This window comes from Nelumbo nucifera, chromosome 1 (genome assembly GCF_055504915.1).
Source record: "Nelumbo nucifera cultivar China Antique chromosome 1, China Antique-T2T, whole genome shotgun sequence".
Taxonomy (NCBI): Eukaryota; Viridiplantae; Streptophyta; class Magnoliopsida; order Proteales; family Nelumbonaceae; genus Nelumbo; species Nelumbo nucifera.
In genome coordinates, this window is record NC_142649.1 from 157,112,556 (window position 1) to 157,138,205 (window position 25,650).

A 25,650-nucleotide genomic window follows, 5' to 3' on the forward strand; every position below is an offset into this window, starting at 1 on the left:
CATGCATTGAAGTCAGTTTTAATTTCAAAACCTAAAGTTTTGGTAATTCAGAAAAATAAGATATGCCAGATCATAGTTTGGTACTTTCAGACAAAAATAAATAACATCCTCCAAGAGAACTAAGGGAAACAGTACCATTATTAAAAATGTTAAAAAATAAAATAAAATGAATCCCCAAAACGATTGAAGCCTTGGACAAACAACTAAAAGCTATGTATACCTTCATTGCCTGCATGTAGCCATGGGTAGCAAACACCTATAATTGCCTCAATTCTCTTTCTTATACGTGTCCAGTTTGATGCCTCGGGATCTAACAAGCCTCTCCGAGCAACAGAAGTTTCCCCTCCATCAAAATAGTCAACGTCACCAAAACTTGCATCATCATTTCCCCATAAAGTTGCTTGAAGTGCGGCTTCCCTTTGTTTATTATATATTGAATGCAATTTTGACTTAAAATATGGCAAAACAACCTACAAAAGAAATAATAGTCATATTTCGTTTCCCTTTCAACATTTTTTTTGTTTATCGAAAAAAAAGGAAAAAGAAAATTTATTAAGAAGAAGAAAGGAGAGTACAGCTTTTGATTTAAATAGAAAAAACTCTGAAGCAACAATCAAATATTCCAGCAAAACAAATATTAGAATCTATTAGCTAGTAGTGTTTTTTGGACAACTTTTGATTCAAAGAAATCATCAATTATGATTAATAAAGAGCTTGAAGAGGCAGGTATAAAGTTATCAATATTATTTAAATGGTTAGTCATTTCTAAAATTCCCCAGAGAAAGAAAAACTTCAGTAAGCTACAGAACTGCTAAAAGTATCCTTATTTTCGTATTGGGCCCCATGGAATAACTTTTAATCACCTTGTATATAACATTCAAATTAATTGGGTTAGAAGATAGGCCAACAGTTTGGAAGATAGTCTGGCCAAACAAGGGGGTACAAAAACAGTCAATGTTTTGGGCCTATATGTAATTTTTTGGGGGTTTGGACAACTGGTGTCCTCTTTGTTTCCCTCACAACTTCCGGTTGTACTGTTTCTCTAATTCTAATGAAATTGTTTTCCTGAGTTACTGATAAAAAAAAAAAGAGCAAAACAATAAAATAGAAAATACAACAAACAAGACAGTCAAACCATGGAACTATCATGGCTGGACTTAGCGCCTACTTGTGACCAGGGAAATTGGAAACTATGGAAACAAATCCAAAATCTAATTTAGACTAAGGCAATATAAGCTAAAATACTATTAACCATAAAGTATAAAAAAAGTTGTTGTATGACATAATATACATTGGGCTTAAAGCACATCCATGGAATCTTGGGATATTGAGCAAATATAGGAAATTGACAATGGAACTATGGAAGAGATGCTGCAGAAAAAAAAGCAATATAACAACTACATGCTGAAAGGTAGAGTAACTCCAACAATAACTATTACAAATGGTAAAATGGAACTTAATCGTCAATCTGATCAAAATATCTCCTATAGATAAATACAATCGTATAAAGAAAATGGACTGGTACAAAAACCTAAAAGAATCATACGGAATGGAGTGAGAAACATGCACACCGATAAACTACTAGAAGAATGTGCAATTAAAATGTCAACATGTTTCCTAATATTTCTGTTGAAATCAGTTAGCCGCTCTTAGTTTTTTATTTATTTTTCTGTTCTTTAGTGCCACAGGGGCACTCTTGTAATTTCCCTTATTTTTATTATTAGTTGGGTCGCCCTAATATAAAAGCTAATGGCTGGCACCACCAGCCATAAGTTTGAATCCAAATTTTTTCTTCTCTCCTCTTCTCCCTTCCTCCTCTCTTCCTCTCCTCTGATATCTCTAGCCTGGAAAACATGGTGTCAGAGCAGGCTTTCTGAGATTAGGAAGAGTGTGATAAGTCTTCCTTCTTCTGACTTCTCCTTGCTGTGGATCGAATCTGATCAAGAAGTAGATCAGACTGATCTGAAGGGGGTTCTACCAGTCTCCTTCCCTTCTTCTTTGGCCGTGTGCCAAGAAACCTTTAAAAGAAGGGAAATCTGATGCTGCGAAGACGGATCTTTCTTCTGTGGATCGTGTGATCCTTTCTTGTACCCAGGTAAGGTGTTTTTTTGGGGATCTAGATGACCTGAAACTGCTAGATCTCTTTGAACTGTGGATCGTGTGATCCTGATTTTTTTTACCCAGAAAACTGGGCGGTGTATGTCTAAATGACCTGTAACTGTAAGACGGTGGTCGGCTATATTTCTTGGAATCTTTTCCAGTAGATGTGTGGTATCCCTAAAATTTATACATGACTGAGATTGAATTCAAGATTGAACCGAACTGAACTGTGGCTGAACTGAATTGGGGATTGAACTGTGGCTGAACTGAGGACTGAACTGTGTCTGAACTGAATTGGGGACTGAACTGACTGAACTGAAATTGAACAGTGGCTGAACTGAACCAATCTGAACTGAACTGTTAATGAATTGTGACTGAACTGTGACTGATTTTGAACAGAACTGATCTGGGAACCTAAGTCCTATAACATGTCATCTGAGGATTCTATCCTGTCTAGTGGGTCCTCCAGTCAAGGTGGAGTGGGGGATTTGACATGAGTTTCCCCATGGCTGTAATACCTTTTGATGGTCTTAGCTTCCTAGAATGGTCAAGAGGAATCAAACTATACATAACAGCCAGGGAGAAGGAAGGCTATATTAATGGTAAAACTAAAGAACTGAAGTCTCAGGGGGTAGAGCATGATAGGTGGGATCAGGAAAAGTGGAAAACAGCATGGTGATGTCATGTCATGGCTGTTACTTTCTATGTTGCCTCCAGTCAGGAAGACTATCATGTGGGCTGAAACAACTATTGAGATTTGGGAGCAAGCAAAATCTACCTATTCAGAGCAACATCATTATGCCAAAATATACCAGTTGCAAGCTACCTCCAAAACTTGTAAGCAGAGGGAGAGGACCCCTCTCAGCCTACTATTCAGATTTGACCTCAATTTGTAAAGAACAAGATCACTATCAGAACATTGATTGGAAGTGTGATGCTGATGCTGAGGCCTACAAGTCTCTGGTTTCCCAACAACGGGTTTTTGCCTTCCTCTTGGGGCTGAACCCTGTATATGAGTCCCTTAGAGTTCAGATATTAGGAAGTAAAGATCTTCCTTCAGTACAAGAAGTGTATGCTTTAGTTCAATACGAAGAGAGCAGGCGAAGTGTGATGAATAGTTCCGAGGGGGAGCAGATTGCCTTAGTGGCTAAAGGGAGTATGGGTGTAGGAGGCAATGATTCTTTTAAGAAGGGTGACTTCCAGAAGAGAGTGGATGATAAGGATAAGTTATGGTGTACTCATTTCTAGAAGGCCAGACATACTCGAGATACTTGTTGGGACCTCCATGGAAAGCCAAAATGGGCCCAGGAGTTGAGTAAGAAATCAGATCAGAATAAAAAGTTGGGACAGCAGAGTCAGAAAAAGTTCAATACAGCAAAATTGGCCTCTCAGGAGCTCTAGTCATCTACTGCTATTAACCAGGATCGCCCATCCATTGCCAATCCCCGGGAAGATATCATTAATTCTTTCCGTGACCACTTGGATCTGTATGGGAGAGCAATCCGCCAGATGGATTCAGCTCCTCCTGCCTCGACTTCTTTTGCATCTACTTCAGGTAGTGGTAATCCTGCCATAGCCTTCCATGTGTCTTCCCATTCATCTAATTCCCCTTGGATAATTGACAATGGAGCCTCAAACCATATGGCAAGTCAAATTGTTTTCAATCCTATCAACTTTTATCTGGTAGGGACAAAGTGAGATTAGCTGATGATTCTTTTTCCACCATAGCTGGTCAAGGAGCCATAACCATTCCTTTTGGACTTACCCTTTCTAATGTATTACATGTTCCGAAATTACCTATAAATTTGTTTTCTGTCAGTACTATTACAAATTCATTAAACTGTTCAGCAACCTTTTTCCCTTCTTGTGTTCTACAGGATTTGGACTCGGGGAAGATGATTGGTAGAGGTCGTATGGTGGATGGTCCCTACATGCTGGAGAACAAAGATAATTTTGCGGTCATTGAGTCTATGAGTCAAGTTTACTTATGACATAGTTGTTTGGGTCGTTTATCGTTTGAGTCGCTAAAGGTCTTACTTCTGGATTTATTTAAATCAGTGTTAGTGTTTGAGTTCAAATGTCAAACTTGTCAGTTGAGCAAACATTGTAGAAATCATTTTTCTTCAAGAAATAATAAATCCAATTTTCCTTTCCATATTGTTTATTCTGATGTTTGGGGCCCTGTTACTTTACCATCTAAGATTGGCTATAAATATTTCATTACTTTTATTGATGACTATTCAAGACATAGATGGGTGTACCCCATGCAGTTCAGGGATGAAGTACCAAAGATTGTAAAAGATTTCCAACACATGATATTCACCCAATTTCAGACGGAGATCCAAATTTTCTAGTCTAACAATGCCAAAGAATACTTCCACAATGATCTCACAGAGTTCTTTGCTTCGTGTGAGTCTATCCATTGTAGTACCAAAACTCCTCAACAAAATGGTGTTGTAGAAAGAAAAAGCGCCATCTACTTGAAATGGCTCGTGGGTTACTCATCCATATGAGTTCCAAAATGTTTTTGGTTGGATGTTGTGTTATGTTCTACCTATCTCATCAACTGTATGCCATCTCGGGTGTTAGGGTACAAGGCCCCTCATCAGCTCCCATTCCCTAAAGCTCCCCTCTTTTCTATTCCCATTCGTGTGTTTGGTTGTCGTTGTTTTGTTCAAAACTTGTCTCCTACCCGTGGTAAACTTGACCTTCGTGCACTTCCTTGTGTATTCTTGGGCTATCCTTCTTCTCAAAAGGGTTATCGTTGTTTTTGTTGAAATATTTTTAATTATTTGTGTTAGGGTCTGTTTGGCTAGTTAAAGTGTTATTTATTTATTTATTTTATTTCTGTTATGTCTGTTATTGCACTCACTTACAGCAGGGGCACAAGGGTCTTTTCCCTTCTTATTTCTGCCGCCCTATATAATATAATAAAATCTGGAGCCGCCAGCACTGTTCCATTGCCAATCTCTTCTCTTCTCTTCTCTTCTCTTCTCCCTTCTCTCTTCTTCTTCTCTTCTCTTCTCTTCCTCTTATTTTTGGCCAGCCACACTGTCAAGATGGTATCAGAGCAGGAATATTGACCGAGAGAACATATCAAACAAGCTTCCTTCCTTTTCCAACTTGCTGAATCTGGGCTGAAGAAAACAGATCTACAACCGGTACAGTCCTTCCTTTTTTGTCTCTTCCTTACCCTCCTTGGTCGTGTACCAAGTGAAAAAACAAAATGAATCTGGGCTGCTGAATGCTGTCAGACCTTTGTGAGGTTTATACCTCTTGTTTTTTGGGATCATGTGATCTTGTTCCTGTGTCAAGGTGACTGTAGGTCACGGATGACCTGTTATCTCATTATTTTGGCTTGATTATAAGTGTTAAGGATCTCTCTTGCTGATTAATGTTCTTAGAAATTCTGGAAGGCTGGTAGGTTGGGACTGTTAAACCGTACAGGTCTGAAATCTACTGAATCTTGCCTTTTTTGTCCTAAAATTGGAACTGTTTGTGCTCAGACTGTTTTCAAACCCAAGTGTGTGGGTGTGGACTGAGTACGTGTGTGGAACAATTTTGTTTTGGAGTAAGGAGGGATCCTAAGTCCAGTGTTTGGGACTGATTGTCTGTTTTGACCATGTCGTCTAAGAATTTTGCTACTTCAAAGATTCCAGGGAGCCACAATGGAGTGAGTGGGGGAATGGATACGAGTTTCCCCATGGCTGTTATTCCATTTGATGGTCTGAACTACCTTGAGTGGTCTAGGGGAATAAAACTCTACATCACTACTAGGGGGAAAATAGGATACATCAATGGGAGAGTGAAGGAACCAAAGTACGGAAGTGCTGAATATGATAGGTGGAACCAAGAGAATAGTATGGTGATGTCATGGCTCTTAGTTTCCATGCTGCCACAAGTAAGGAAGACTTTTATGTGGGCTGAAACTGCTTGTGAGATATGGGAACAAGCAAAGTCCACCTATTCAGAGCAGAGACACTATGCCAAGATATACCAACTGCAAGCTGAATCCTCTACTTGCAAGAAGGGGGAGAGGAGTCTCTCGATGTACTATTCTGATTTGACATCGATATGGAAAGAACTTGATCACTACCAGAATGTGAATTGGAAGTGCGATGAAGATGCAAAGGCGTACAAGTCACTTGTATCTCAGCAACGGGTCTTTGCCTTTCTCCTAGGGCTGAATCCTTCATATGAGTCCATCAGGGTGCAGATCTTGGGTGGTAAAGACTTGCCATCAGTTCAGGAGGTGTATGCCTTAGTGCAGTCAGAAGAGAGTAGAAGTGTGATGAATTGTGTAGAGGGGGAGTCAGTTGCCCTACCTGTCCGGGGAAATTCAGATACAAATGTCAGAGGTACTTTTAAGAAAGGTGACTCTCAGAAAAGAACAAATGATAAGAGTAAACTTTGGTGCACTCACTGCCATAAGACACGACACACGAGGGATACATGTTGGGACCTCCATGGGAAACCTAAATGGGCATAGGATTTGGGTAAGAAGTCAACACTTGATCAGGGCAAGAAACCAAGCCAACAGAATCAGAAAAAGTATAACTCAGCTAATATGGCGTCGACAGAGACTAGTCCATTGGTAACTCAAGAGAGGCATCCCAGTTCTGACCCTAAGGAAGAATTATCAACTCCTTTCGTGACCATTTGGAATTGTATGGTAGGACTCTCCGCCAGATGAATTCTGGTCCTGCTCCCTCTACCTCTTTCGCGTCTACATCAGGTAACGTTGCCACTGCCTTTCATGTGTCATCTCATACCATTGATTCTCCTTGGGTTATTGACTCCGGAGCCTCAAACCACATGACCGATAAGTCAAATTTATTTCAGACATATAACCTTCTCTCTGGGAGAGATAAGGTGAGACTAGCTGATGGTTCTTTCTCTACCATAGCTGGCCAAGGTACCATACCTCTCCCACTCAGCCTTACCCTTTCTAATGTACTGCATGTTCCGAAATTACCTATTAATTTGCTGTCCATTAGTAGCATAACTCACTCTTTGAACTGTTCAGTCACTTTTTTTCCGTCTTCATGTGTGTTTCAGGATTTGGCCTCGAGGAAGACGATTGGTAGAGGAAGCATGGTGGACGGTCTCTACGTGTTGGAGAATAAGCCTGGTTTTGTGGCTACAGAGTCCATGAGTTTGTCAAGTGAGAGTCAAGCCTATTTATGGCATAATCGTCTAGGCCATCTTTCTTTTGAGTCATTAAAAGTTATGTTCCCAAAGTTGTTTGAGTCCTTGTAAGTTAGTCAGTTACAGTGTCAAACATGTCAATTGAGTAAACATTGTAGAAGTTCTTTGCCTTTGAGAAATAAAAGATCTGAATTTCCATTTCATATTGTTTATTCTGATGTTTGGGGCCCTGTTACTCTACCCACTGATGCTGGATATAAGTACTTCATTACCTTGATTGATGATTACTCTAGATACTTTGGGTTTACCCTATGCGATCTCGAGATGAAGTGCCAAAAATTGTGAAAGACTTCTAACGCATGGTGTTCACTCAATTCCAAACTGAAATCCATATCTTCCAATCAGACAATGCCAAGGAACACTTCCATAGTGATCTCACAGAGTTTTTTGCTTCGAGTGGGTCACCTCAGCGAAGCTCTTGTGCCAGGACACCCCAACAAAATGGTGTTGCTGAACGAAAGAACCGTCACCTTCTCGAAGTAGCTCGTGGCTTATTAATTCATATGAATGTGCCAAAACGTTTTGGATGGATGCAGTTTTTTGTGCTACATACATCATCAATCGTATGCCATCTCAGTTACTAGAGTATAAGGCCCCACATCAGCTTCTGTTTCCTACAACTCCGTTGTCCACCATTCCGATGCATGTTTTTGGGTGTCGTTGTTTTGTCCATAACTTGTCCCCTACTCGAGGTAAGCTTGATTCTCGGGCTATTCCTTGTGTTTTCCTTGGTTACCCTTTATCTCAAAAGCGGTATCGCTGCTATGATCCTACCTCTAGCAAGTACTATGTCTCCATTGATGTATCCTTTTTTGAGAATCAACCTTTCTTCTCGGTTTCTCCTCAGGGGGAGAGTAGGGTTGAGGAGAAACAAGCGGCTCAAACTCAACTACCTCCTTTACCCGATCCTCCTCCATTCCGGGTTTTTCATCGTCGCCATAAAAGCCAGCAGAGTTCAAGAGTCGTGGAACCTAACACTAGGCAACCAACATCATCGGATTCGCCAGAGGCAGATCCGTCTCATCAGCCAGGTACACTTGCTCCTATTGATATGCCTGTTCCTCTAAATGTTGATTCACCTATCATCAATGATCTTGATATTCCTATTGCTAAGAGAAAGGGTGTTAGATCTTGTACCACTAATAATCCTGTAGAGAACACTGATGTGGGCCCCACAGCAGTGGTCCCCACTGTGTTCGTAGGACAGCATGTGTAATTATTTGTTTCAGTCATAGTAGTGTTAGTTGGGATCAGTTTGTTATTTCAACTGTTGTTTATTTTAGTTTTTATTTACTTTATTTGTCATGTAAGTACTAAGGGCAGATCTATCATTTCCTCTATGTACTGAACATAACCTATAAATACTAAAGAGAGTGGCGGCGACAGATGAGTGAGCATCTGTCCCTCCTTTCAAACCCTTGTGTTCTCCTGTTTCTCTTCTCTTCCTTCTCCTTTCTCTCACTTTTCTTTTGCTTTTCTTAACCTAAAATCTATTAGGGTTCAAGACTGATTGCAGTCTTGATCTTCTACTTGGTATCAGAGCCTATCTAGGGCTTCTCATGTGTGTCTAGTCCAGCCGACCACATGAGGACTAGCTAGGGCTGGAAGCTTATGAAGAAGTATTCGTCGGCTGATTCTTGGAGATTACCAGGAGAGGTCCGCAGCTGTTGAGGACTTGTCGCGGCTTGCAGAGAGTTGGTAATCAGGAAGAAGCAACGAAGGAGAGGCCGAACCCCCTTCTCTCAACTGTTGAGGACTTGCCGCGGACTGCTTGGAGAGTGCGGCTGAGCACTTATTTCAGACCTACGATTGAAACCCTAATTCTGCTCCTGCATCTCAGATTGCTCTCTAACCTGGTTTCAGAAAATAGCATCTCACATTGCTCTTCTAGGGGATAAAAAACTTGATAGACTGCCTGGTACTGTGCTTGCCGATTGATTTCAGATTAGATTGGTATTGATTTCCTGCATATACTGTGATTGCTGATTGGTTTCAGATCAGGCCTGCACTAGTTCATGCATATACTGTGATTACAGATTGGTTTCAGATCAGACCTGCATTGATTTCATACTGTTTTCTGGTTGTGACCGATTGTCCAAGTGCTATTTTCTGGTGTAGTGGCTCTAACAGTTTGTAGCTACTGATTCTTGACCAAAGATGGGAGTTTAAAAATCAGGGAGAAAGTAGTTTTGGGAACAGCCTCAGCCCCCTTTCCCGGCCCTAACAGCTGTTAAACCTAAGTCAGGGGGTGATCCAGAAAGGGACCGGAAGAAGGAAGATAAACCGGACCTGATATGTGAACATTGCAAGAAACCCAAGCACACAAAAGATACTTGTTGGAAGCTACATCCTCACTTGGTCCCAGCAAAACTAAGAAATAAGAAGGGTAATGCTCATGTGGCCATGAACACTGATTCAACATCCTCATCAGGGACATCCCTAGAGACCTTAGCTGCTGTTCGGGCTGCCCTCATATAGTTGGAAAATGAAGTTGGAAGTTCAACTCAGACGTCTCAGTCATCATCAACTCCTGCCACATCTGCGTTTACACATTCAGGTACTCGAGTCTCAGCTTACCATGCCTCAGCTCCAGGTAATACTGACCACTGCTGGGTAATAGATTCAGGTGCATCCGACCATATGACTAGCTTGCCATCATTGTTCATTTCTTATCACTTGTCCTCTGGCCGAGATAGAGTATCCATTGCTGATGGCTCTATTGTTCCCATTTCAGGCAAGGGTGACATCAAGCTATCGAATACTATCTCTTTATCTTCTGTCTTGCATGTTCCTAAGCTTGATACTAACCTGCTTTCAGTTAGTAGTATTACCAAACACATGAACTGTTCAGTAACCTTTTTCCATGACCGATGTGTTTTTCAATACTTGGAGACGAGGAAGGTGATTGGGATTGGCCGTGAGACGAATGGGATCTATCTGCTTGGAGAGAGTTCTCGTCAGGAGTCAGTGGATAAGAAGTCTTTTGTTTCTCAGTCTGTGAGTCTGGTTATGCTTTGGCATAATCGATTAGGTCATTTGTCTTTCAGGTCTTTGAAGAGTCTGTTTCCTGCTTTATTTGAGTCTGTTGAGTTATCAAAGTTGATGTGTGAGAGTTGTGAGTTTGCCAAACATTGTAGAACTTCTTATTCTATGAGTAATAAAAGGAGTAATTCTTCTTTTGATATTGTGCATACTAATGTTTTGGGGCCATATCACATCTCTTCTATGGGTGGGTACAGATATTTTCTACTGTTTGTTGATGACCATACCCGCTTTTCTTGGGTCTATCTTATGCGTTCTCGGGATGAGGTTCCTACTACGACCAAAAACTTCCATCAGATGATTCTCACTCAGTTTGGGGCCAAAATCAAAGTCCTTAGATCTGATAATGCAAAGGAATACTTTGCTAAGCCATTGACCTCCTATCTTCTTAGCCATGGAGTTATTCACTAGAGCACTTGCCCTCGTATACCGCAGCAAAACGGCGTTGCCGAAAGGAAGAATAGGCACATCTTGGAGGTGGCTAGAAGCATTATGTTTACCTTCAATGTACCTATTCGCTTCTGGGGTGATGCTATCCTCACGGTAGTATATCTCATTAATCGGGTTCCTTCCCGGGTTCTTGATATGAAAACCCCTTTTTCCCTTCTATACCCAGACGAGGAGTTGTTCATTGTTCCCCTTAAAACCTTTGGTTGTACCTATTTCGTTCAGCTTCTCAGGCCTCATCATTCCAAGTTTGAACCTAAGGCCCCCAAATGCATTTTCCTCGGTTATGCACAAACTCAAAAGGGTTATTGCTGCTATGATCCGGTTTCAGGGAAAAGGTTTGTCTCCATGGATGTCACCTTCTTTGAGGAGACACCCTATTATCCTAGGGTTTCTCCTCAGGGGGAGAGCAGTGAGAGTGGGATTTTGAGTCTCTTTCCTCAGGGGGAGCGCAGTGGGAGTGGGGCTGTTCCTTTACCTATTCCACTGGGTGATGAAGGCTGTAGTGATGAGGGTGGTTAGAAGGATCAGGAGGGTGGTCAGAGGGATCAGGAGTTGAGAGTCTATCACAGGCGATGCAGGCAGGTTGATCCTAGTCATCGGCAGTCCCGGCCAGCTCCAGTTCCTTCTGCGACTCCAGATCCAGAGCCTACCGAGACACCTTCCACTGTTGCCACTTCCCCTCCTGTGGATGATCTTGATCTCCCTATTGCTGTCCGCAAAGGGAAACGACATTGCACCACATCTACAGCTCACAACATCTCATAGTTCTTATCCTAAGATCGCCTATCTCCCTCTTACCGGTCCTATCTCACTTCCATTGCCAATGTCCCTATTCCAAGAACAGTGCAAGAAGCTTTATCAGTTCCAGAATGGAAAGATGCAATGCAAGTCGAAATGGAATCCCTGTTGAAGAATAATACTTGGGCACTGGTTGACCTACCAAAAGGAAAGAAACCGGTTGGATGTAGATGGGTATTCACTGTGAAGCATAATACTGATGGCTCTATTGAAAGGTATAAAGCCCAGCTGGTCGCAAAGGGGTTCACCCAGACTTACGGTATAGACTACTTGGAGACCTTTGCCCCAGTAGCCAAGATGACCACCACCCGAGTTTTGTTATCCCTCGCAGCAAATCATTCTTGGCCCTTGTTCCAGATGGATGTTAAAAATGCCTTTCTGAATGGAGACTTATAAGAAGAGGTCTACATGCAGTTGCCTCTTGGATTCTATGATACAGAGACAGGTAAGAAGGTTTGCCGACTGAACAAGGCATTGTATGGTTTGAAGCAGTCACCTAGAGCCTGGTTTGATAGGTTCAGATTAGCCCTTGGAAAGTTCGGTTATGTACAGGCCCAGTCAGATCATACACTGTTCATCAAAAGGGTGGAGTCCTCTCTAACACTACTTGCAGTATATGTTGATGATATTGTGGTGACAGAAAATGATAGCCATGAGATTGACTCCCTCAAACAGCTCCTTCATCAAGAGTTTGAGGTGAAAGATCTTGGTGCACTATGGTATTTTTTGGGTATTGAGGTTGCTAGATCTAAACAGGGGATTTTTATCTCTCAGAGAAAATATGTTCTAGATCTGTTGGCGGAAACTGGAAAGTTGGGTGTTAAGCCTGCTGATACACCCATCGAACAGAATCACAAGATTAGTGCAGAGGGCGGGGAGCCTCTTGAAGACAAAGTTATGTTCCAACGGTTGGTTGGAAAGCTCCTATATCTCTGCCTCACTTAGCCAGATATCAGTTATGTAGTTAGTGTTGTTAGCCAGTACATGCATACCCCTAGAACTTCTCATCTCCTTGCGGCAGAGAGAATATTAGCATACTTGAAGAGATGTCCGGGTAGAGTTATACTGCTCAAGAACAATAATCACATGAAGGTGGAGGTCTATATAGATGCCGATTGGGCTGGGAGTGTTGATGACAGAAGGTCTACCTCTGGATATTGTGCCCTTGTGGGAAGTAACCTTGTCTCTTGGAGGAGTAAGAAGCAAAATGTTGTTTCCTGCTCTAGTGCTGAAGCGGAATATAGGTCAATGGCTAACAGAGTGGCTGAAATCTTATGGCTGAGATCACTACTTGAAGAGTTGGGTATTGACTATGAAGAGCCCTTAATGTTGTATTGTGATAATCAGGCAGATATTAATATAGCCCACAACCCAGCGCAGCATGACAAAACTAAACATATCGAAGTTGATCGACATTTTGTGCGAGAGAGGGTCACATTACAAGAAGTGTGTCTCCCGTATATCACATCTAATATGCAGCTCGCAGATATCCTCACCAAGGCTGTACCAAGGAAGAAGTTAGAGACAGACCTATCCAAGTTGGGAATGATAAATATCTACTCCCAACTTGAGGGGGAGTGTAGAGAACACTGATGTGGGCTCCACAGCAGTGGTCCCACTCTGTTCGTAGGACAGCATGTGTAATTATTTGTTTCAGTCATAGTAGTGTTAGTTGGGATCAGTTTGTATCAATTTGTTATTTCAGTTGTTGTTTATTTCAGTTTTTATTTACTTTATTTGTCATGTAAGTACTAAGGGCAGATCTGTCCTTTCCTCTATGTACTGAACATAACCTATAAATACTAAAGAGAGTGGCGGCGGCAGATGAGTGAGAATCTGTCCCTCCTTTCAAACCCTTGTGTTCTCCTGTTTCTCTTCTCTTCCTTCTCCTTTCTCTCAATTTTCTTCTGCTTTTCTTAACCTAAAATCTATTAGGGTTCAAGACTGATTGCAGTCTTGATCTTCTACTCATCCTATCTCTAATTTTGTGTCCTATGATCACGTTTCACCTTCATTCCGTGCATTCCTCTCTTTTGTGGACAGTGTTCCCGTTCCTAAGAATGTGGCAGAAGCTTTATCTAAACCTGAATGGACAGATGCAATGCAGGAAGAAATTGCTGCATTACACAAAAATAGCACTTGGGAATTGGTGGACCTTCCTGAAGGGAAGGAACCAGTGGGTTGCAAGTGGGTGTTCACAGTGAAACACGAGGCTGATGGAATTGTGGAAAGGTACAAGGCTAGACTGGTAGCAAGAGGTTTTACACAGGTATATGGAGTGGACTATGCAGAGACTTGCTCCAGTAGCCAAGATGAACTCTATCAGGATCCTTTTTTCATTGGCAACAAATCTTGACTAGGAACTTCACCAATTGGACATCAAAAATGCTTTCTCAAATGATGACTTGGAAGAGGAAGTGTACATGACCCAACCTCTAGGTTTCTGTGTCAAAGGCAGTGAACAAAAGGTGTGCAGGTTAAAAAAATCTTTATATGGGTTGAAACAATCACCTCGGGCTTGGTTTAGTAAGTTCCACTTAGCAGTTCAACAGATGGGGTTCAAACAATGCCAGTCAGATCACACTCTACTTGTGAAAAGAGGTGAAGGGAAAATTGCAACTCTTATTGTGTATGTGGATGACATAGTGATCACAGGAGATTGGGAGGCTGAAATACGAAGACTAAAAAAATTCTTAGCCACTCAATTTGAGGTGAAAGATCTAGGCCCCTTACGTTATTTCCTTGGAATTGAAATTGCCCGCTCTCACAAGGGCATCTTTATTTCCCAACGGAAATATGTACTAAATCTACTAGAAGATACAGACAAGTTGGGGGTAAAACCAATTGACTCACCAATTGAATCTAATCATCATCCAGAGACTCATAGGGAGACTCTTGTATTTGTCTATGACCAGGCCTGGTATTGCTTATGCAGTGGGTGTCCTTAGTCAGTTCATGCACAACCCTAAGACAACTCACTTTGAAGCTGCAGAGAGGATCCTTAGATACCTCAAGAAGTTTCCCGGAGCTGGTTTGTTGTTCCAGAAACATGGTCACTTAAAGGTGGAAGTATATACTGATGCTGATTGGGCAGGAGCAGTCGATGACCGAAAGTCTACCAGTAGGTATTGTGCCTTTGTAGGAGGAAACTTGGTCACATGGAGAAGTAAAAAACAAAGTGTGGTGGCTAGATCTAGTGCTGAGGCAAAATATAGAGCGATGTCTCATGGGGTTGCTGAAATCATGTGGATAAGAAATCTGTTAGGTGAACTGGGTTTTGCAGTGAGCAATCCTATGTCACTCTACTGTGACAATAAAGCAGCCATCAATATTGCTGTTAATCCAGTCCTGCATGATAGGATGAAACACATTGAAGTGGACAAGCATTTTATTAGAGAGAAACTTGTAAATGGAGAAGTATGCACTCCATATGTCAACTCAGAAGAACAACTTGCAGATATCTTCACCAAAGGTCTTCATCATGTGCGACACAATGATTTGTGTGACAAGTTGGGCATGATTGACATCTATGCTCCAACTTGAGGGGGAGTGTTGAAATATTTTTAGTTACTTGTGTTAGGGTCTGTTTGGCTAGTTAAAGCGTTTTTTATTTTTTATTTTTTATTTCTGTTATGTCTGTTATTATACTCACTTAGAGTAGGGGCACAAGAGTCTTTTCCCTTCTTATTTCTGACACCCTATATAATATAATAAAAGCTGGCGCCGCCAGCACTGTTCCATTGTCAATCTCTTCTCCCTTCTCTCTTCTTCTTCTCTTATCTTCTCTTCCTCTTATTTCTGGCCGGCCACACTGTCAAGAGTTTTGATCTCGTTTCTTGGAAATACTATGTTTCTACGGATGTGTCTTTCTTTGAGGGTGATCCTTTCTTCCCGGTTTCTCCTCAGGGGGAGAATAGGGTGGAGGAGAAACAATTTCAAGTGCTACCTCCCCTACTTGACCCTTCTCCGTTTCGTGTCTTTCTTCGTCGCTGCAAGGGGCAACCGGGTTCAATAGCTGTGGAGCAACTTGAAATTGTACCGCCAACATCATCAGATTCATCGGGGATAGATCACATTCCACCCGGTACTATTATTCCAATTGGCATTCCTGATCCTATTGCTATTGATTCTTCTTTTGCCAATGACATCCCTATTGCACAAAGGAAGGAAGTTAGGTCCTATACCACCAAACATCCTGTCTCCCACTTTTTTTTTTTGATTAGTGAATTGTAAGATTTATTAATTCATAGCCAAAGATAGTACATTTTAGGGAGAAGCACGAGATGCTACCTCCCCTTTAAAGAGGGGAGATGGAGGATACAATCAACCCTTTCGTTAATAAACATAACAAAGGACAAAGAAAATTACAATTATAGAGAAGCCCAATACAAGGAGACCCGAGTAGCTAATTGTTTAGCAAGATAATTAGCCAAGGCATTAGCCGATCTACCCATCCATTGAAATCTAAATGTCATGTCCCTCAATAGCCATTTAACCTTTTTTAAAATATCCTTAAAGTCCCAAGTGACAATACCCAGGTCAGCCAACCATCTTACTACCACCTTGGAATCTCCTTCAATTATTAAGTTCTGCACTCCAATTTGATAGGCAATTTGTATCCCTTGTGCCGCAGCTAGGAGTTCAACCCTCACAGAGTCTCCAATTCCCACCGGTCCCCAAAAAAGGGCAATGATGTTGTTCTCATTTCTCAGTACACCACCAATCCCAGACGGTCCTGGGTTACCCTGACTACTCCCGTCAAAGTTCAGCTTAACAAAACCCTCCATCAGCGGAGTCCAAGTTACTTAAACTCTAGGCTTCCTAGAGGAAGTGAGGGCAACTGTAGACCAATTCCTCATTAAATCATCAAAGGAGTAGTTTTCAAAGAGCTTTAAGGATTTCAGCCACAAAATAGTCCTTGTAAGAATACACTCTGTGACCTCAAGAATGGTTCTTTCCTTCTCCTGAAAAATTCTGGAATTTCTCTCTTCTCAAATAGTCCAAAGGAGAGTTGCTCTTAAACACTTCAACATAATTCTCCCTCTTCTTGTGGTCCACTGATAACCCTGCATTTTGATGCCTTAAGGGCATCAATTTAGGGATATTTCCGGCCTTAGAATAGTCAAAGCGCACCATTTTCCCAGTTAAAATCAATTATGTGACCTCTGAGGGTCTCTGTGCAAATTATGTAGAAAACTGGAAAGTTTTCATGGTTGAAATGCAATTTTTGGGAAGCTGGTGTGAAGTCCAGCTGAGAGAGGGGGTGTTTTTGTAAAGAACTGAGAACAGGAGGGCGCCTCCTATCTGCTAAACCCAGTTGGCGCCCATCCTACTGTATTACCATGCTCCCCTCTCATTAGCAAACCCTAGGGAGCCATTTTAACCTAATCTTTTCCTCCTTAGCTAACCCTAGCCACCCTAGATGTGAAATCTCCATCATCCATTCCTAATATCCACCATCCATTTTAGGGCTCTCCTTTGTAGCTTCTAAACCCTAGGGTGCCACCCATTCTGCTAATCCTCACATTCAACTCCTCACCATTAAATCTTAGCCACTCCCTCCATCTTATATCCCAACCATTCAATCTAGGGCGCCACCTATTATTTTAATCTTAACCCTTTAACCCTAGATGTTCTAATCTACACCCTCCAATTCTGGGCGCCCAAATCTCAGCCCTACATAATATTGGGCACCCTCTCCTTCAATTCTCAGCCATAGGATCACCCCAAAACCATCTTAGCCATCCATTAGAAACCCTAGGGCGTCCCTAACTTTGCTAAATCGTAGCTGCCGCCCCCAGGTAAGAAGGAAGAATGATCTTGAGAAGTTCAAGGGTAGAGGAAGAGGAGGACACCCAGGCAAGAGGAGGGGTTCCTACTTGTAGTTCGCCAACACCACTACTGCCACCTCTGGATTTGAATCCCAACCATTTTTTCTTGAGTTTTAGAATTACTTTTTGTTCTTTAATTTCTAGTTTATTCCCCTTCCTACAAATTTTACTTTTATTAGATTTAATTTGTACTTTATTTCTTTTCTACAGATCTGAAATTTGGCTAGGTAAAGACGGAAGGCCTAGCTCGATAAGTTCGAGGGTCAACGGCGAGATCTGGAGATTGCTACCTTTGATCGAATTGCGGATTTCTTCTTTTTAGTTTCTGTTGTTTATTTATTGCTGTTATTTATTTTATTTTCAGCAGTGTTCGAACTCCATTTTTATTTAATTCCAATTTAATTAATGAAAGTTTTGTGATTTTGCAATTTCCCTTTGCATTCTTTAATCCGGATGAAGGTTTGTTATAATTTTTCCCTCGCTTTCCTATGGATATGACCCATTCTCACTATTTACTACGTTTATAGTTGTTGTGAGAAACAAAAAAATTTTAAATGTTTAAACTGGTGTTCCACCTGCACTCAAACAAATCAAATACCCAATTCGAAATGGCTATAGCAAAAGGACAAGAAATCAATAAGTAGTAACAGTCCTCATTCTGCGCTTTGCACAAAGTACACCAGTTAGGGGATAAACATAAGAAAGGTCTTTTCCTCTGCAGGTTATTCATTGTATTGATTTTACCGTAGTAAACTTCCCAACAAAAAAACAACTATTTTTGGGGGAATAGGCCTAGACCAAACTTCCTTAACTGGGAAAGCCCAAGGAGAGGAACTAGAGCAAAGGGATTTAAAGAAAGATTCACAAGTAAACGACCCTTTCGGAGTCAAAGTCCAAATCCTCCTATCAAAATTGAGTGGGTCCAAGAAAACAAAATCAAGTAACAATAAGAGCTCAGAAGCTGATAAGGATTCTTCCCCTTAACCCTCTATGGAAGCCAAAGTCCCAATTTGTAGACAAAGGGGTATATGGGGACAAAAGAAATGAAGACACAAGTTCTTTTTTATAAAGGGAAATAGAGAAGAGAGAGGGGAACAAATCCTTAAGAGGCAAATTTCCCACCCAAGTGTCTTCCCAGAAAAGAACATGAGTCCCAGATCAAGCATCATACCTTACAAAGCGGAGGAACTGGGGGAGGATGCCATGAATTGCCTTCCAAGGTGTTGCAAGAGTTGCCCGTCTGGATACCCCTGCATCCCAATCATTTCCAGAACAGCTATGTATACTCGCCACCACTGCATGCCATAACCTCTCCTCTAAAAGGCCATCTCCACAACCACTTACCTAGAAGAGCTACATTCTTATGAGCAAGATTCCCTAATCCTAATCCTCCTCCTTCCTTACTTCGACTAACTATCTCCCACCTAGTCAAATGGTCCTTCTTCTCTTGTCTCGGCTCCCATAAGAAACCCCTCATCATCTTCTCTATCTTCTTAGCTTCCCTAGTGGGAATCTTAAAGATAGACAAAAAGTAAACCGACAAATTCGCAAGTGTAGATTTGATCAAAGTCACTCTACCACCCACAGAGATATAATTCTTTTCCCAACTTGCCAACTTCTTTCCAAACTTTTCCACAACGGGGTTCCAAAAGCGGCTCTCCTTTGGGCTAGCTCCTAGGGGAAGACCTAGATAAGTTAAGGGCCAAGACGAGGTGGAGCATTCTAAGCAATCTGCAATAGCCTTCAATTCTTGATCATCCATATTGACTCCAACCACAACTTTTTTCAAAGTTGATTTTCAGATTTGAGGCATTTTCATAAAAATTTATTAAGTTCTTAAGGTTCCTAACCTTCCTTAAATCACTTCCTCACAAAAGATTATAGTATCATCTGCAAATTGAAGGTGAGTAACATGCACACTATTTCTTCCTATTCTTCATCCACTCACTATCTTCTCCCTATCTGCTTTTGAAATCAGTCTACTTAACACATCAGCAACAAGAGTGAATAGAAAGGGGGAGAGTGGATCACCTTGTCTTAGGCCCCTACATGCTGGGAAGAAGTCCTTAACTACTCCATTGAAAGGATGGAATAATGGCAAGAAGTGAGACAACCCTTAATCCACTTGCACCATCTTTCCCCAAACCCACACTTACTTAGCACCTCTAAGAGGAAACTCCAGTCCACCAAATCGTAGACTTTTTTAAGATCCAATTTGCAGACAAAGCCTTTTTTACCTTATCTCTACATCTCCTCCACACATTCATTAGCTATCAAAAGTTGATTTACTATTTGTCAGCCTTGTACAAAAGCACCTTGAGCTTGACTAATTAGAGAGGGGAGTACCACTTTGATCCTTAAGGATAAGACCTTCACCAAGCTAATTGGTCTGAAATCCTTATGATGCTTAGCAACAACCTTCTTGGGAACAAGAGCTACAAAAGTAGCATTAACTCCAGGGCTAACAACAAAATTATCCTCAAACTCCCCGAAGACCTCAAATAAATCATTTTTAACCATGTCCCAACAATCTTGATAAAAGGCCATCGTAAATCCTTCTGGCCTAGGAGCCTTAGATCTATCCATTAAGAAAACTGCTTGTCTGATCTCCTCCTCTTCAAAGTTTCTTTCCAACCATCCCCTCTCCCTCTCAGAAAGACTTAGCCAGTCTAGACCACCCACTTCCACCCTACAATCAAGAGGTCTTCTCAGAATTGACATGAAATGATCTACAAAGCATCTGTCTATCTCTTCTTAAGAGGAGATTTCCTCTCCATCAATCTTAAGTTGTACTACAAAATTTTTCCTCCTCCCATTGGCCATCATATGAAAAAATTTCGTGTTCCCATCTCTTTCCTTGATCCATTTAACACTTGATTTTTGCCTCCATGATATCTCTTCTCGCAATAGGACCTCTTCTAATTCCTTCTTTAATCTCCATCTCAACTCTCGTTCCTGTGCATTCATTCATAGTCCTTTGGGATTCCTTCTTATCCAATTCTTCAATCTAAGTCAACAAGGAAGATTTTAAATCCTCTATTCTCCCAAAATGGTCCCTGTTCAAGGCTTTTAATTTTATCCTCAAACTTCTTAGTTTTTTATGAAATCTAACTCCTATCCACTTCACCCCCCTTAGCTCTTCACTCCACCAACTCTCAACAAAGTTTGGGTGAGACAACCACATATTCTCAAATCTAAAGGATCTAGGTCCAGAATCTAAGGGTTTCTCTCCTAACTGAATAGGGCAGTGATCCAAAGTAACTCTAGGTAACCCTTTAACCATCAAGCCCCTCCATTGATTCTCCCAAGGTTCATTGAACAAGAATCTATCTAACTTCAAACAGGTTGGGTTTTCCTAAAAGTTGGACTAGGTAAAATTGGCTTGCAAAAGAGGAATCTCCAGCTCACAAGAGTTGATAAATTCATTGAATTTCCTCATACTAGTCGTAATGGATTGATGAGAGTTATTCGACTCAGTTGTGAACCGAATTACATTAAAATTTCCACCTAAGCACTAAGGACCTTCCCATAAACCTTGAATACCATACAACTTCTCCCACAATTCATTCCTCTCTCTGTAATTATTGGGCCCATACACATTGGTTATCAGCCAAGTAAAATCACCCTCTACCATCTTAAATTTGAGAGACATAGAGAAGTTACCTACTAATTCCTCAACTGCTTCTACAACATCTGCTTTCCACAAGGTGATTATACCCCCTAAAGCTCCCCAAGAGGGAGTTGAAACCCAACTAATCCCTCTTGCCTTCCAAACACTTCTAGCCCATCTGTCCATCCCTTCTAGTTTAGTCTCTTGTAGCATTACAATGTTAGGCCTTTCTCTTCAAAGCATTTCCTTTATCAGTCTTCTCTTCCTTGCACTTCCTAAATCCCTCACACTCCGACTTATGAATTTCATTAGAGTAGAAATCTGCTGAAATAAAAAATATGAAAGAAAAGAGTGTTTTCTTGAAGAGAGGAGGAAGAGAGAAGAAGAGAAGAGATCTTGAGAAGAAAGAGAGCAATAATTTGGCCGTGCCCTTCACTTATTATTTATATTAAAAATATAAGAGGAGTACAAAGACTACTGTGCCCTTATAGGGCAGCAAAACATAAAACATGTAAAAGACTAAAAAAACTAATAAAATTTGGACTCACAAAACTGTTGTGGTCCCCACTTCCTATCTAACAACTAACATAACACAACTACTCTTAAAACAACACAAAACTAACTAATCTTCAACACTTCCCCTCAAGTTGGGAGTAAATATCACACTTTCCCAACTTGTGTAGATCATGTTCAAGTTTGTTCTTTGCAACCCCTTTAATGAGAACATCAGCCAACTACAACTCTGAAGAGACATAAGGCAAGCAAACTTCTCTAGTTGTTACCCTCTCTCTTATGAAGTGCCTATCAACTTCAATGTCTTTTGTCCTGTCATGCTGAATTGGATTGTGGGCAATATTGATTGTCGCCTGATTGTCACAGTACAACATCATAGGTTCCTCTGCTTTCATCCCAATTTCACTCAATAGGGATCTAACCCAAAGTAGTTCTGAGACACCATGAGCCATGGACCGATAGTCAACCTCTGCACTTGACCTAACCACAACTACTTGCTTCTTACTCTTCCATGAGATCAAGTTCCCACCTACAAAGGTACATACTCCTTATGTAGATCTCTTGTCATTTAAACACCCTACCCAGTCTACATCTGTATAGGATTCCAGCTTCAAATTTTCATGGTTTGAGAAAAGAATGCCTTTTCCAGGGTGCTTCTTTAGGTATGCAAGTATTCTCTCAATAGCTTCCCAGTACTGAAACCGAGGTGCATGCATGTACTGACTCACAACACTGACGGCATAGGAAATATCTGGTCATGTCATACACAAATATAACAGTCGACCCACTATTCTTTAATATCTCCCCACATCTTTTACCAACTCACCATCCACAACATTAATTCTATGATTTAGACCAATAGGAGTGTTGGCTGGTTTGGTTCCCAACTTCCCAGTCTCCCGTAGTAGGTCAAGTACATACTTTCTCTGAGAAATGAAGATCCCATGCTTGGATCTTGCAACCTCAATCCCTAGGAAGTATTTGAGCTCACCAAGATCTTTGATCTCAAATTCTTGCTGCAATAATTTTTGAGAGCATCAATCTCGTTTGGATCATTTCCTGTAATTACTATATCATCCACATATACAATCAGAATTGACACAAGAGCATCTCTCCTCTTCACAAAGAGGGTGTGATCAAACTGGGTTTGTGTGTACCCAAAACGGATAAGTGCCCCTCTAAACTTGTCAAACCAAGTCCTAGGTGACTATTTCAAGCCATACAATGATTTTCTGAGTTTGCACACCTTTCCTTTACCAACATTTTCATAAAAACTTGCTGGAATGAGCATATATACCTCCTCCTGCAAATCACCGTAGAGAAATGCATTTTTAACATCAAACTGAAACAGGGGCCATGAGTAGGTGGCTGCTAGAGACAAAAGAATACAAACTGAACTCATCTTAGCCACTAGAGCAAATGTTTCCAGATAATCAATGCCATAGGTACGAGTATACCCTTTTTCAACCAAACTAGCCTTGTACCTCTCTATCCTACCATCGACCCTGTACTTTACAATGAACACCCATCTACATCCAACTGTCTCCTTGTTTGGAGGAAGATCAACTATTTTCCAAGTTTAGTTTTTAACCAAGGCTTCCCATCTCTTCTTGCATGGCTATTTTCCACTCAGGTTTGGAGAGAGCCTCAATAACATTCATGGGTATAGACACAGAATCCAAGGAAGAAAGGAAAGCTCGGTAGGAGGGTGATAAGGCACTGTAGAAGTGTGGGAAAATAAAGAGGAAGAGAAGAAGAAATGAAGAGGGGGAGAGAAAAAGAAATACTTTTGTATTGATAGTGTGTTGATAAAACATGTTGAGCATACAACTTAAATAAGAAAAGATAGGAGAGACAAACTCCTAGGATCTCTCTCAATTACTCCTAGAATCTCTCTCAATTAGGGATTGATTAAATCTTTCCCTTAATCCTAGGATATGACTTTCCTAATTTTATTCAAATCTAATCTTTCCTAAATTTATTCAAATTTGTAATCAATCAAATCAAATCTTTCTAAATTTGTAGTAAATCATATCTTTCTTAATTTGCCGCAAATCATATCTTGTCGACACTCCCCCTCAAGTTGGTGCAAAGATATCTATCATGCCCAACTTGCTAACTTGAAGTTCAAATGGCTGTCTCAACAAGCCCTTAGTCAAAACATCTGCAACTTGCTGAGTGGTTGGTACAAACGGAGTGCAAATTATTCCTTCTTCAAGTTTCTCCTTTATAAAGTGTCTGTCAATCTCAACATGTTTAGTCCTATCATGTAGAATTGGATTATGAGCAATGCTGATAGCTGCCTTGTTATCACAATACAGTTTCATAGAAAAACTCACTGGTCTCTTAAGATCTGGTAGCACCCTCTTTAGCCAAAGAACCTCACACACTCCTTGAGCCATTTATCTGAATTCAGCCTCAGCACTGCTTCTAGCAACTACACTTTGTTTCTTGCTTCTCCAAGTAACTAAGTTGCCCCAAAGAAATGTGCAGTACCTCGAAATTGACCTTCTATCAGTGATTGAGCCTGCCCAATCCGCATCTGTATACACTTCAACTCCTCTCTTCTCATTTTTCTTGAAGAAGAGTCCTTTTCCTGGTGTGCCTTTTAGATACTTGAGAATTCGATACACAGCTTCAAGATGTTCTTTGTACAGGGAGTGCATAAATTGACTCACCATGCTCACAGCGAAGGCAATGTCAGGACGTGCATGTGACAAGTAAATCAATCTTCCTACCAGCCTTTGGTATCTACCTGCATTTACTGGAACCCCATCTTTAACTTCTCCGAGCCTAGCCTTAACTTCTATCGGAGTGTCTGAAGGTTTGCATCCACTCATTCCAGTTTCTTTCAAGAGGTCTAGAATATATTTTCATTGCGAAACCACAATGCCCTTCTTTGATCTAGCCACTTCCATTCCAAGAAAGTACCTTAGTTGGCCTAAGTCTTTAATCTCGAATTCCATGGCTAAGCTCTGCTTTAGTCTTCTCATCTCTTCAATATCATCTCCAGTCAAGATTATGTCATCAACATAGACAATCAGAACCGATACCTTGTCTTCGGTGGATCTTTTTGTGAAAAGAGTATGATCAGATTGTCCTTGACTATATCCTTGACTTTTAACAAACCTTGTGAATCTTTCAAACCATGCTCTGGGAGACTGGTTAAGTCCATATAGAGATTTTTTTACCTTGCATACCTTAGTTCCAAACTTCTTAGTGAAACCAGGTGGAGGCTCCATATATACTTCTTCCAAGTCTCCGTTCAAAAAGGCATGCTTCACATCCAACTGATTCAGTGGCCAGTCAAGGTTAGCTGCAACAGATAAGAGTACTCGAACTGTATTTAGTTTCGCCACTGGAGAAAAGGTCTCAGAATAGTCCACTCCATACGTCTGAGTAAAGCCTTTAGCTACTAGGCGAGCCTTATATCTCTCCAAGGATCCATTTGAGTTGTACTTCAGAGTGAATACCCATTTACAACCAACAATTGTCTTTCCATCCGGCAGATCCACTTTCTCCCAAGTAGCATTCTTTTCCAAAGCTCTCATCTCCTCAAAAACAGTTTCTTTCCACTCAGGAACATTTAGACCCTCCTGGATACTGTTAAGAATGGAAACACTAGACACTTGTGAAATAAAGGCACAATATGAAGGTGAAATATTTTTGTAAGATACAAAATTTGATAGAGGATGTTTTGTACAAGACCTAACACCTTTCCTAAGAGCAATGGGAAGATCAAGCTGACTGGAAGAATTAGAATTACTTGGAGGAATATTTTCAGGTATTTTTGGAGAATTATCATGAATTCCATGATCCACCCTCAGATCAGATTCTTGTTGATGCTGCAGAATAGTGCCTCTCCTTTTCAGTGCTAGATGTTCTCTTGAATATACAAGGCCTTTATACTGTTTCGCACACATCTCTATTGTTTCAGCTTTTTTATTTTGAGATGGCATCACCGAAGGTTGTTCATTTTCAATATTTAATTCATTTATTTCCACTAATTTTGTATTTTCTGCCTTACTTTCTTTCGGTGACTGGTTGTGAGGAACATCATTATGGACAAATTCAAACATTAAATCAGAACCAACTAAA

At 40.9% G+C, this 25,650-nt stretch overlaps 1 protein-coding gene across 1 annotated transcript in view; it reads right to left on the reverse strand.

Moving 5' to 3' along the window:
- Positions 1-25,650, reverse strand: part of PEX12 (peroxin-12) — a 60,783-nt gene that overhangs the window by 14,655 nt on the left and 20,478 nt on the right. Inside the window, exon 4 of the mRNA XM_010266612.3 lies at positions 221-470. Coding sequence (XP_010264914.1) covers positions 221-470 — 250 coding nt within the window. The remainder of the gene's footprint in view (positions 1-220; positions 471-25,650) is intronic.